General features: G+C 38.1%; 1 protein-coding gene across 1 annotated transcript; it reads right to left on the reverse strand.

Moving 5' to 3' along the window:
* Positions 1-978: 978 nt before the first annotated feature.
* Positions 979-14,478, reverse strand: prokr1b (prokineticin receptor 1b). The gene is made up of 3 exons (XM_083539205.1): positions 14,338-14,478; positions 5,504-6,146; positions 979-2,279 (listed from the first exon to the last, which is right to left on the reverse strand). The coding sequence occupies exons 2-3, from the start codon at positions 5,962-5,964 to the stop codon at positions 1,595-1,597; spliced, it is 1,146 nt and encodes a 381-aa protein (XP_083395331.1). The 5' UTR covers positions 5,965-6,146; positions 14,338-14,478; the 3' UTR covers positions 979-1,594.
* Between the last annotated feature and the right edge of the window lie 65 nt (positions 14,479-14,543).

Raw genomic sequence — 14,543 nt, forward strand, 5'->3', positions numbered from 1 at the left:
TGCATCATTATCCAGTCATTCATCAGGTTGTATGATGTAGACAGGATTAGCTAAAAAGCTCCCATGTAAGTTGAAGCGAGTTGTCCGACATTGTGCCATCTTGACTGACAGTCACAACACGATCATGTGACGTCTCCCGTGCCCCTTTAGCACCCCCCTACAGCTAATGAGGGAGATGTCCTGTTACATTACAATTACTCGTAGCTGCAGGTTGAATATGATGTTCTTTTGTGCTGATCGTCTACTTGCAGTCAGACTGTTTTTCATCTCTGGATTGTTGAAATCCTTTAATCTAGGTCAGTGTCCCTGCTAAGAGCCAGCACATTCTGAAACTCCCACATTGATTTTAAACATATGTTGGTGCTTTGCAACTAACAAGCAAACAGACTATAAATTCATCAGCTTCCACTTGTGACAGCAAGAAAGGTAAATTATTATTTACAGCGAAGGTGAAAATGGATGCCGTGAATGACAGAAATCGTTTAGGTCATAGCAAGACTACTAAGAGCATACTGCAGTTTCGGAGAATCTATATTTATGTGTTTTCATTAGAATCTTAACCAGGAAAGGCCATACTCGAAAATGAATGAGAGCAATAAAATCAGCCTGTGTTAATGGACAGATAAGTGTGACAGATGAGATTAGTATAGAGACTAATTTTATTAGACAGCAAATGCTAAATGTGCATCTTGAAGCGAAGAACATAAGCAGATCTGCTGGTGGTCAGTAGAACAGAAATAAAGGCTTCAAGGTAAATATAAATTTGAGAAATTGATAAAGAAATGAATGATAATATTTAAGATTAATCGTATTAATGATCGATATTTATATAATGTCTGGTGACCTGACGCCATCTTTGACCTCAGTAGGTTTATCAGTGAGATGATCACATTGTATTCACACAAAAATGTGTGACTTTCTTTTGTCTGTAATATTTCAAGCAGGCAGAAAATTTGTTGTAAAGAGGACAATGTCTTCTCAGGTTCAAATTTATTGTCTTAGCTTCATGCACAAAAGACGATACAAAGATACAAAGAAAGCCACAATTAAAGAACAAAAACATGGTGAACTTCTGGAACACAAAGCATCGGCAATGAGATGATCCACTTGAAATGATCTCCTGATGTCCTTTTATTTTCAAATAATTGACACTGATATAAATCTCAAGGTAATAACACCACAAACAGAATGAAAAAACCCCACAAAATAATATTCGTTTCGTAAACGAGAAATACTCGTTTGCTTGGTATTAATTAATAAACCTTTAAATACTGTCTGAATTTTTCACATTCACTAAAAAAAAAGGACTTTTCACAAAAAATCACTTTACAGCTTACCAATACTAACAGAGATATTTAATAATCACAAAATACCGCACTGTCGAATGGGATTGGATTCTAACTGAATCCAATGGAACCTGTTAATTTCAAAGACAATTTTCTGTTGTTTACATTCAGTAGAACTTCCCACGATTGCCAATGAGTTTCAGGAAAACTGCTGAAAAATTGACTTGATCATAAAAGTGAAATGACGCAATTCTGCTGGAGATCTCTAAAAGACAGCGACAAATCTACAGTTTATTTACTTTAATTGTTTACCTCAGCTGTATACAATCAATCTCCTCAGTCACAGGCACAGACAGTGTCCTCACTTCCGTCTTCCTGGAGGTGTAAGTGGACTTCCAGCGCAGCAGGACAATCCTCTTGAAGTACAATGCAGTGTTGTTCTTCACGCTGACAAAGCAGAACGTGTTGATCATACTGTTGCTCATGGCAATGCACTCAATAATGTAAAATGCCACCAGCGAGTTCTTCTCCCTGGAGATGAGCGTCGGGTAAAAATCGCGCAGGATGGTGTAACCATAATAAGGAGCCCAGCAGAGAATGTACGCCGTGAGGATCCCGATGAGCACCATGACTGTCTTTCTCCGGCAACGCAAACGCTTCCGGATCTGGTCCGTCTGGAAACCAGGGAGGCTCCTGAACCAGAGCTCCCTGGAAATGCGCATGTAGCACAAGGCCATGCTCAGGACTGGGCACAGGAACTCTATGGCAAAAATGAAGAGGTAGTAGGAACGATAGTAAAACTGCTGGTCAACTGTCCAGATCTGAGCACAAAAGGTTTTACTCTGGTTGGCACCGTAAGGTACTTTGGTCGCAGAAGTAAAGTAAGCAGATGGTACAGAGATGATGACCGGAACGATCCACACCCCTGTTATTAAACAGTAGGCAGTCTGATGTTTCATCCTGGGCCTTAATGGGTGAATAATTGCCATGTACCTAAAAAGAGATCACAAGATTTTATTCCAAGCTTCTTAAAAGACCAATTCAGACAGTATTACTCATGCATTTCCCAGATTAATGAAATATTGCGTTATCAGTTTATCAGATTTTAAAATAGGTTTTCTCTTTATTATACTGTTCGTGCAGTCATAATTATACTGTAGTCATACTTTAACTATGTTAAAAGTACAGGTTGTCCCCGAATTATAATAGAGATGCCTTACAACGACCTCATCGTAACCTAAAATATAGTAACTCAGGACATGGCGTAGTCTAACCAGGGGTCTTACACAATGGTGAACAGTATGAAATAGAATATTGCTGTCTTTTAAATTACATAATGTAAATTGGTACAAGTTACAGTACGTAATTTAAAACAGAGCAATTTACCCTAACGTAATATATAAACTTTACTGTGTATAGGTATGCGGCAGTGAATTGTGCACTGATTTTCAAGTGGAGGAAGGAGCCGGACGCGCTCTGGTTCAGTATCCAGTGACGCCAATAAAAAGGAGATAGACAAGAGCTAAATTTTGGCTTTTAAACACCAAAATCACAGAGAACTCAGGAACTACTTGTACTAAGAAACTTTAGAGTATTCAGTGTAAAAAAAGTTTTTATTATAATAATTGCAAAAAGTTTTATTATAGCCCAATTTTAATGTAAATGATCCTCGATCTCAAATATATTTATATTACAGTTTTTCTCAATTGCTAAAACACTAAACTCTATTGTCTGAACCAAATGCTCAGTTGCCTGAACCCACTGATTGAATCAATCACTCTTTTGGCAAAACCATAAACACTTTTCACCTTTTTAGACACAACTTGCCAACACATTTTCATTGTGATGCACCCGTGCTGCATAATTGGTGAGCACAGGTGACAAAAGTCAAACACAATTAAAGCACAGGTGACACCACTTGAATACTACAACTCAAAATGGATCACACGTGTGGCTAATGATGTGAGGGAGCATATAGAGTAAGCCAGTTCAGAGAGCACTGGTTTGTGAGACCCTACAATGGATAGAAATCTGAGAGGAAGAGTTCGTGTAAGAGGAGGTTGAGGTGGTCACCGAAGACAAAGAACAGTAATATCTGATGAAATCAGAGCTACTGTGATTGACCACTGTACCACAGTATACTGTAAGTAAATATATGTTTCAGTACATCACTGTACCAATGTACTGTAGTATTGTAATGGAGGGTTGGTCTAACTGTTTGTAGGCCTAGTATTCAATGTAAATTTTTGGTAACTCCATATTCTCTTTTTGTAGAATTGAAAGACTGCCACATGTGGGTGGGAGGACAGGTATGTTCTCCCCCCACCAAGAGACCCTAATTGTTGATATGGTCCGTGAGAACAATGCCATTAAACTGAGTGAAATTCAGCAGAAGATCATTGAGGACCATGTAAATTTTGAGGGTATCAACAGTGTCAGCCTCTCTACTGTTGATCGTGTCCTCAAGCGCAACAGACTGCGCATGAAACAGCTATACAGAGTGCCCTTTGATCGCAACTCACAGTCAAAGAGCAAAGATTCCAGTATGTACAGGTTGGCATATATCCAGACACATTCAATGTTGATTACTCTAAGTAGTGATTTACTATAGTGGCCTAAATCACTTTTTCTGTATCACTTACAAAACTATATCTATTTCTACAGAGGGTTCTTCAACTGGATGCAATGGAAAGACCCCATGAATACGTGTACATGGATGAAGCTGGGTTTAATCTCACCAAAAGGAGAAGGAGAGGCAATAATGTGATTGGCCATCGGGCCATTGTTGGTGTTCCTGGGCAGCGTGGTGGCAATGTCACATTATGTGCTGCCATCAGCAATTATGGGGTTGTCCACCATCATGCCAGCCTGGGGCCCTACAACACTCACCAGCTCCTCATTTTCCTCAATCACATGCGAAATGCTCTGTTAGGGCAGCAGGATGAGCATCCCATCTATGTTGTTGTTTGGGACAATGTGAGTTTTCACAGAGCCCTCCAGGTTAGAGAGTGGTTCAATATGAACCAAGGTTTTATCAATCTTTGCCTTCCACGGTACTCCCCTTTCCTAAACCCCATTGAAGAATTCTTCTCCTCATGGCGATGGAAGGTATATGAATGCCAACCTTACACCAGGGTACATCTCCTGCAAGCCATGGGACTTGTCTGTGGTGACATAGGTGTGGAGGCATGCCAAGCCTGGATACGGCATGCCAGGGTTTTTTCCCCCCGTTGCCTGGCCAGACAAAATGTGGCCTGTGATGTGGATGAAGCCCTGTGGCCTGACACAGTATGGAGACATGATGCTGTGGCTGATTAATGCACTTATTTGTATATTTTTGTTCTTTATTTTTACATGGGCTTACTGTACACAAGTGGCAACCGCATAAGATTTCTGTTTGTTTTTACAAGTGCTACGTGTAACTGCACAAGATTTCTGTTTTGTCTTTTTGTACAAGTGCTAAATGCACAGGTTTTTTTGTTTTGCAACATGCATTTAGCCTACAGTGAACAATAAACATTTATTCATCCAGCTTCACGTCCTGAGCATTGTGTTTTCTATTTTTCTACGTAGTGTTTAGTGACTGTTCCGTAGTGATTTTAAGTTTGATTGACTCGGGGCATGATTTGACAACATAGTTCAGTTTTGAGCACAGATTGAACTGTTTTCAGGTGAAAGTTTGGTTTTGCAAGAAGAGTCTGAGGTTTTGTGAATGTAGCTTTAGAATTGGGTTTTGTGTTCACAGTTTAGAGAAAAAAAGAGCAGCTTTAAAGAAATGTGTCTTAGCAATCGAGAAAAACTGTAACAGTTACATCTGTGTCAATTTCTGACCAATTTATATACTATTACTGTACTCTTACTAATAGAATTGGTGTCAACAGTCTTTAAAAAGCTATCTGTAAAACTATTCCATGCAACCGTAATGAAATTAGGTGTATAATAGGTCTATTTATCATTATATATTTTATATCTACTGCATAGTTCTGCAGTAGAATTTACATACACTGAGATTTGACTGTATTTCATTTATGCATTATCGAGCAGTAAGAATCCATTTTTGCTATTGTGCACTAAACATAACAAAACACCTGTCCAAAAGGAATTTCACACATGGTTTAGTGACAGGCTTTCGAAAATACATCCAATCACACCTCAGGGCCGTCTGTCCTAATGCAATCATCCTCCATCAGGAAACACCGACATTTAATTTCACTAACCTGTCCACAGCAATGGCCAGTAAAGCGTTGGTGGAGACGTACAGAGAAACAGTTCGGAGGTAGTTAACACAGGCACAGAGCACTTTCCCATGGTCCCATGACAGCTGTTTAACCACATAGTAATCCACCAAGAAAGGGCAGCATACAACAGCGACAAGAAAATCGGAGATGGCCAGGTTTGCGATCAGGAGATTGGTTAGATTGCGCAACTTCTTGTAGCGGGCCAGAGTGACTATGAACAGGAAGTTACCAATGCCGCAGACCAGCATGATGCAGACAAGAACAACTCCAATAACAATGGTGGCCACAAAATAGGCCAGGCCTTGAGTGGTGTCTGGCATTTCCTCGTCTGGGACCCCATAGTCCATATCGTAGAGGTCTAGGTAGGGATCATGTTCCTCTGTGTGCACTTGGCCATGAGGGTCCACAAGCACTACTGCCACATGCGTAATGTTGGCCATGATTAAGCTGTGAGGTTTTTGTTGATGTTGATTTCAAATTCTTGGTCCTCAAATCTTCATTGTCTGGAATAGTCAGGTTACGTGAGGTCACAGTGAGGAATCACAACGCTAGTCAGCACTGATGATAGTGCTTTAATGGTAGATTCCACATCCTTCTACGCCAACAGCCCAACACGTTATACCTGTAATAGTAAATACACGGGGGCATATAGTTTTAAATGCAAAGCTCATTGTGCATTTCAGTTGAAAATATTGAATATATTGATTATGGTTGAATATTGAATTGAGTTGACATTAAAAGATTTTAAAATTTAAACCACAAACCATCTATAACAATAAAAGATATATTATTATCTATTTTCAGTGTTATTTTTTTGTCTAATAATAATAATAATATATATATATATATATATATATATATATATATATATATATATATATATATATATATATATATATATATATATATATATAAAATTAGTTTTGTTCTATTGACAATTTTATTTAATATTTTATACACTCATTCATAGAAAAATGCAAAGTTCTCTTCCCCCCCCCAATTCTTTTTAATAACAATCTTTGAAAATGTTTAAAATAAGTGATCTAAATAGATCCTCATAGATGATATACATATCCTGTTTTTACATTTAATCATCACACCAACCACCATGAAACACTAAAAAAAAAAACACTGGTAAAAAAAAATTTTTATTCACTTTTATCAAATTAAATCATTCGGACTGAATTGCCAGGAATTTCAACTAAAAACCTGAATTGCTAAATTTAGGGTGCCTCGCATTTAAAAACAATCATTGCAAATTAAATTATTATTGACCAGTGACTGAAAAGACACTTTGCTTCAAAGAAACCTCAGAAGCAAATTTACTAAACATCAGGTCAATATGTTACAATTGTGTATAATATGGTGTATGCTGTATATATATATATATACATAGAAGCCACATGACAGTTATGCTTATTTGGGAGACACATTGCTTTTTTCCGCTAGATTTGATTGCAAGGAATTATATTGCCCTGAAAACATAATTACTCTTGTCTGGTAATGCTATTGATTACTTAACAGGCCAGATGTTGTCAGATCATTTCAAGCTGGTGAAGCTTTAAGCTCTACCTTAGCAAAATGTTAAACGAGTGTTTTTTTAATTTATGGATTTAATGCTCTTGATAATGTTTTTGTTGTTTGTTGGTCCAATGGTCTTTTTAACGTGAACACCTTAAGTCCAACAAAAATTTCCACTTTAGAAATGATAAAGGGTAAAGTGTAAGTGTACCTACAATACAATACACTGACATTATGCTAGATCTCCACAAATGATATGGACGCTTCATTCTAGGTCCTCTGGTGGTCTAGTGGTTAAGATACAGCGCTCTCACCGCTGCGACCCGGGTTCGATCCTAGGTCAGGGAGCCATCACCAGCCACTCCCCGGGAGAAGCGGAAAGAAGGTTTTATATGGACGCTTCATCCTAGCTATCCTTCTAATCACTGCAGAAGGGATGAATGGTCCAGAGATGTATGTTCACACTCATTACTCACAGAGGTGGCAAAAGTACACACATCCTTTACTTAAGTGGAAGTACAGATCCTCATGTTTTAAAATACTCGGGTAAAAGTTGAAGTGCTGATTATACTTTTTTGTGAAAGTAAAGAAGTTTTGGCTCAGACATGTACTTAAGTAAAAAGTAGTTATTACTTCTACCTGTTTTAGCTGTTAACTGGACCTCACATCATAGATAGATAGATAGATAGATAGATAGATAGATAGATAGATAGATAGATAGATAGATAGATAGATAGATAGATAGATAGATAGATGGATAGATGGATGGATGGATGTGATAGCCTAGTGGGTTAATGTCAGGGTCCCCACGAGGATGAGTTTGAGAGTTTGATTCCTGCTCGACCTGGTGGTTGCTGTGTCGGTAAATAAAACTTCTGGACCTTGTCCACTCTGAAAACATTTCCTTTCTGTGTTGGATTAATTTCTTGATTTCCTGGTCTTTAATGAAAGATAACCCCACCAAAAAAAAAAAAAAAAAAAAAAAAAAAAAAAAAAAAAGCACTTCTGTGGTAGCTCAGTGGGTTAAGGCTTGTGCCTGAACATGGTCCTTAATATAGTCCACACTGGTGATAAGGTTTCAAAGCCAGTCCTACATGCCTTCTTTCTTACTGCACTGCCATGAAACAAAGTATGAACCCTCCAAAAAGCACAAATGCTTTTCAGCAGCGGTCGCTCAGTGGTTTAAGGCTTGTGCCTCATCTAAACATGCATCCCAGTCTGATCTCTTCCATGGTTCAGTGGGTTAAGGCTGGTGCCTCGCTGATGGTAAGGCTCAGAGTTTGAATCCTGCTAGTTGCGATGTCAGTTATGTTCCTGCTTCCTAAATCTTTCTTTAGCTTTATATTCGTGCGTTGATGGTTTAAAAGTAGATAGACCTGCTCTAAACAAACTTCCTATCTGTCTTCTCTGATGGTTCAGTGGGTTAAATCAGGTGTTGTGCTTTTGGTGGGGTTCAGGGTTCGAATCCTGCTTTCTGCCAGTCAGGATTCACTACCTACATTTTTCTTTAGTGATATATTTTTGTTTTTAATGGGTTGAAAAGAAAGATAGACCTGCTCTGAATAAGCTTCCTAGCCTGTCCTCACCGATGGTTCAATGGGTTAACGTTGGTGTCTCGCTGGTGGTGGGAATCAGGGTTCGAATCCTGCTATTTACAACGTGGGTTCAACTTGTGCTACTTACATCTGTATTCGCTTCCTACATCTTTCTTTAGTGTTAAATTCTTGTGTTGATGGTTTAAAAAGAAAGATAGACCTGCTCTAATCAAGCTTCCTATCCTGTTTTTTTCTGATGGCTTAGTGGGTTAAGGCTGGTACTTTGCTAATGTTGGTGGTCAGGGTTCAAACCTGGCTTTCTGTCTGCTAGTCATGAGGTAGGTTAAATTCCTGATTCCTACATCTTCATATTCTTGTTTTGATGGGTTAAAAAGAAAGATAGACCTGCTCTGAACAAGCTTCACAGCTTGTCCTTCCTAATGGTTCAGAGGGTTAATGCTGGTGCCTCGCTAATGGTGTTAATCAGGGTTCAAATCCTGCATTGTCCCTGCTAGTCACGATATGGGTTTGCTTCCTAAGTTGGTCTTCAGCGTTATATTCTTGTGTTGATGGTTTGAAAGAAAAGATAGACCTGCTCTAAACAATTGGCACAGCTTGTCCTTCCTGATGGTCCAGTGGGTTAAGACTGGTATTTTGCTGTTGGTGGGGTTCAGGGTTTGAATCCTGCTTTCTGTGTTTCTTTCTGGTCTGAATTTCTTGCTTTGATGCATGAAACGAAGGATAAACCCCCCCCAAAAAAAGAAGGTGAATTGTGGGACTTGATGGCTTTGTGGTAAAAGCCTTGCTAGTGGGTTAAGACTGGTATTTTGCTGTTGGTGGGGTTCAGGGTTTGAATCCTGCTTTCTGTGTTTCTTTCTGGTCTGAATTTCTTGCTTTGATGCATGAAACGAAGGATAAACCCCCCAAAAAAAGAAGGTGAGTTGTGGGACTTGATGGCTTTGTGGTAAAAGCCTTGCCTCTGAGCTCAGAGGTTGCTGGTTCAAATCTGGCTTGTCCCCACACTGGATAAGCTGTGTGGAAATTAGTGTGTGGTGAGCAAAGGAGTGGGTGACTGTGAACAAAGGCTGTGAAGACCTGCTGGGTTACAGCCTCAGAAAAATTGAGAGTAATAGTTTTGCATTTAGGGGAAGCAGAAAAAGGTTTTAATAAAAATTTTTTTCCCCCCAGGAGCCTGTGTTCATACTTTTTTGGATGTTTTTGCTTCATAACCCCCTGTTTTCAGCTTCTCAGATGCCAGGGGGGCAGATGCCTGAATATTGCCCCCCTGCTTCAGGATACGCCCTCCGAAACTGTCCACAGCCGACCTTCCACGCAGCCATTTCTGACACCTTCATCACTACAGACACCGGAACCTTACACACTCTTAATTTTGAGCCCTGGCTGGGGTTTGAACCAGCAACCTCTCAACCCAGAGGTAAAGCTCTTCCAATTGAGCCACAGGATCTCCTGCAAGAACCTGATTTTTAGGACCTTTTTTGGTTATTTTATAAAACTTTTCAACAATTTAAAGGATAGCTAAGGGGTAGGAATTGAACCAGGTGAGTCAGATAGCAGAGACCGCATCACTAACCACTACACTACCAGAGGGGTGACAAACAAGGCTTTGCTTATTGGACCCTTGGTTTTTCTATAGTTAAGAGACCACTGTTTTCTCTTAGATCATGATGGTAGAGGGTCAAAACTTCTCCTTCCTGTACATTCTCTTAGTTACTCGAAGTCTATGAGAAGTGACTCAGGTACAAGAACCACATCTCCAACACCTGCACCACTGATATACCATGATTTACCAGCAACCAATTTTAATGACCTTTTATTGTTCTGTTTTTAAAAACTTCTTATAATGTTCAATATGAAACTAGAGGTAAGAATCGAACCAGGAAAGTCTTTCATCATAGATCACTAATGGCATTACTTCAAAACTCAAAACTTTGTTAGACATGTAAATAAGCAGGAAAGACAGAGACAAAGACAAAGAGACACAGACACGGCTTTAGAAAGAGTGAGAAACAAATAGAGAGACAGCAAGAGAGAGACATATACAGTGAGACAGAGACATTTACTAAAAGAGACACAGAGACAATTAGATAGAGAAAATAGAGAGACAAAGATAGCGAGATATAGCCACTTCCAACAGGAAGTGTTTATCCCGAGCGACTCTTAATGATCTCATTTACTAAATGAGCAGTAGTGAGTTAAGTGCTTGCTCAGGTGCCCAAAACTGGCAGCTTGGAGGTGTTAAACATGTATCATATTTACAGCATGTGATATGTATGTAAGCATATGTACAGTGATTAAATATAAAGGCTGTATCAGTGCAGAGACGTGTGGACATCATTTAGAGCCTTTGCTATGTTTCCACACGGACAGTTAATGAGGTGATACCGGAGAAACTGCACCTCTTCAAGTCAAGTCAGGAAGCTTTTATATATAAAATTATAGACATTTTACAGATTTGAATGATGTATTGTTTTTATCTGTACGATCAATAAAGACAGTGATTTAAGTTTGTGTCGCCATTATGAGGAAAAAACCCACAAAACGCCCCCCAGAGGGTAAATTGTGTAAAACATGGCGGATTTGGTGTTTGATTTGAGACTTGGTGCAGAAATAAAACAAAAGTTTACTGTTTAAAAATATTTTTATCTGGAGTTTATTTATTTATTTTATATCTAAGAAAGGACGTCGTTGATAAACGTATTTTTTGCCGAAGGTTTTAATTGCGCCTCTTTTTTATTTATTTATTTATTTATTTATGTATTTACATTTTCTATAAAAATGGTGAAACAGAAATGAGCGCTGAATTGATAGCGTTAATAACATTTAGTGTACAATAATTTTATTAATATATTAATACAAAATGAATTAAAAATGTTGTTACCTAATGAATGTATCCAGGCTGAAGATCCACATATAGAACACAAGCAGAGAAAAGATGATGATGATCAGGAATGTGTCTGTTCTCAGTCATGTTCTCATCACTGACTCCCTCTGTCTCATCCACATTAACCCCAAACTTCTTACTGCCTTCTGTCTGCTGATTCTTAGCTCTGTAAACTAGTCTACATCTGTGGTGAGTGAGGGTCAGGACTTTATACACCAGCGGAGTGAAAAAGACGCGCAGTAACAGGAAATCAGTTGTTCGGCTGAAATCAGCGCGCAGTGAAAATAAAAAATATATTTCACCAAATCAATGAATTAAAACTAAAGTAAGAGCCGGTTTTGAAAATGTAAGAAGTAAAAAGTGCAGATATTTGTGTAAAAATGTAATGAGTAAAAGTAAAAAGTTATATTAAATAAATCAATAAATAGTGGAGTAAAGTACTGATACCAGAAAAATCTACTTAAATACAGTAACGAAGTATTTGTACTCCGTTACTTCCCTCCTCTGTTACTCAGTGAGCGTACTAGAAAGAGAAGACATTGACATGTTGGATTGGAACATGACTCACGAGTAAACTCGCATTTTGTTAAATCAGAGATACAAGAGGTACGTTTAACGCCTAACAAGCATCAATTCTGACTCTTCTTTACATGGCGTACCACCAAGAAAATGAGCTCTAAGTCCAGGAGAACAGTATTTGGTCACATGCAGCAAGACTTTCCATGAAAGCACACTCACAGGAAAAAAAACACCATTTATTAATCCCTCTATCCATCCATCTTCTATTGTGCTTATCCTACACAGGGCGCACTACACAGCATGTCTTTAGACCGAAGGAGGAAACCAGAGCGCAACAAAACACTAGTAAACACTGCAGTTTTGATGCCAATGGTATGCTAATGTCTCATTTTGACTCAGAGCAGACTTTAAACAATAGCTCAGACAGGAAACAAAGCTTTTAACATATATTTTATTTATTTAATGCTTTAATTAGTTGTTGAAATGCTTAATGGCAATTTTAAAAAAGGAATCACATTTTCTCTACCAATAATCCTGGTGATACATTTTTTTTTTTTTGCATTTTTTTTTGCAGAAACAGCATTTTTGCTGTTTCTCTCACATTTTGGAGAAAACACAATCCTTTGTGCTCTAAAGTCATTCTTTTTATGTAACCTAAACCTTCTTGGGGAATGCCATCGCTCTGACTGACAAAAACAGCATTGACAAAAATCAGTATTTTACCAAAGGACTACAGAAGATTACAGCAGTTGGAGCAATGAAGATATCTTCTTTCTGGTCAGAATAGTGACATTAAAAGCCATTAAAACATTAAGCTTTATAAAGTAACTCAGCTTTATTAAAAAGCACTGTAATTCATTCTATTGCTGATACGATTTAACTGACCGTTGTTTAAGTGCTGCTTTTTGTTCCTGCTTGATTGCTTTATAGATATTTGAGCATAAGTTCAGCTGCTCCCCTTCCTCTTATAACCTCTCGTGAACACCAGATCTTTTAATCAGTAATCTGTCTCACCTCATTCCTGAACTTATCACATTAAAACGAACAGTCACATTTTGTGTCTTCTGGATCGGGTTTGCTGTAGCTGCCTGCTACCAAATTTCTTCTCTCCTTTTAAAATTCTGAACACATTCTACATGATCAGTATTTTCCTCAGGCCTAACAGATGCTTAGCAATAATTGTTGACTTGTCCCAGAGGTCTATATGGTGCACAGCTTATTTACTTCTCTATAAGCCAACTTTAAATTGGAACGCTTATTTTTATTAATTTTTTTACTAACTAACTCTCAAAAGATTTGGCCAAATTGATCTGTGACTATGGAAAATGTATGTTTTCTGTCATCTACACAGCAAAGCAAGATGTTTTGTTAGAAAAAATCACCTCCCACCTGTCTTTAGCTACCTATAGTCAAAGCAAGACCATGCATGCCAGTTATATTTACCTACATATTTAGTAATGAATGTTCATCTGTACAGAGTCACAAATTAAAGACCATGTATTTAAGTTGTAAGTCATTTCAAATACCATGCATATATATATATATAATAATTCCAAATCAAAACAGTTGTCGTGATGAGAAATTGGCCACACCCCCAAGTTGCTCTTTATTCATAGTTGAACATGATTCACATCTAAATAACATAGAACATTGCTTCATTGCTTGAAGAAAAAGCTTTCTGACCTTGGCTGAAGCTGTCAGAAGCTGCCTGGCTTTGGGCTAAATATTATTCCTTTGTGCATTGAGATGACAGAGAACACAAACATTTTTCTAGATTTCTCTGCAATTTTCCTACATGTTCATCCTGAGCAAATTTAGACATTTGGGATGCATGGCAGGTGTGAGGAACCTGTAGAAGTTCCAGTAAAGATGTGGTGGAGATGTTTTTGCTGTGATTAAAAACATTTTAGCTAAAAAAAAAGATTTTATGAATTTTATGATCTTTAGATTGATAGACAGGGTTGTATTTAGTCACACTGAGGAATCAATCATCAGTTATATCTAACTTATTATTAGATTAGATTTATTTAGAGGAGATGATCAGAAAAGCTCGAGCACCGATTATTCCTAAAAGTCAAGCTGCACAGAGTTCCTCCTCCTGATATAATCCGATTAAACTCTTTCTAATAAAATAATGTAATACTATGATTTCTGAAATTTCTAAAGGAATAAAAATAACTTGAAATACTACAATAAATCCCGTTACTAGAGCCATAAATTAGAAACCGTTAGAAATCACCGGTAGAATTTAAGGTAATTAGATTAATCAGCTCAGTAATTAGTTTAAGTTAAAAATGAATTAATATCGAATCATTTGCCAGTGCATTTCATCTCACCTTTTCTCTAAAAAATCCGGAACATTTCCCATTTCGTTTCTTCTGCTGAAGGAAACACGAAGTCAGATGTTTGCGTGCGCGCGTGCCTGCGTGTGCGCGCGCGCGTGTGCGAGCGAGCGAGCGCGTGGAGAGGTTGTATGTGCGTAAAAAAGGGGAAGATGTGGATGAGGCTTCTATTATCTCTCTCTCTCTCTCTCTCTCTCTCT

The sequence above is a fragment of the Silurus aristotelis genome, assembly GCF_946808225.1.
Source record: "Silurus aristotelis genome assembly, chromosome: 4".
NCBI classification, from domain to species: domain Eukaryota; kingdom Metazoa; phylum Chordata; class Actinopteri; order Siluriformes; family Siluridae; genus Silurus; species Silurus aristotelis.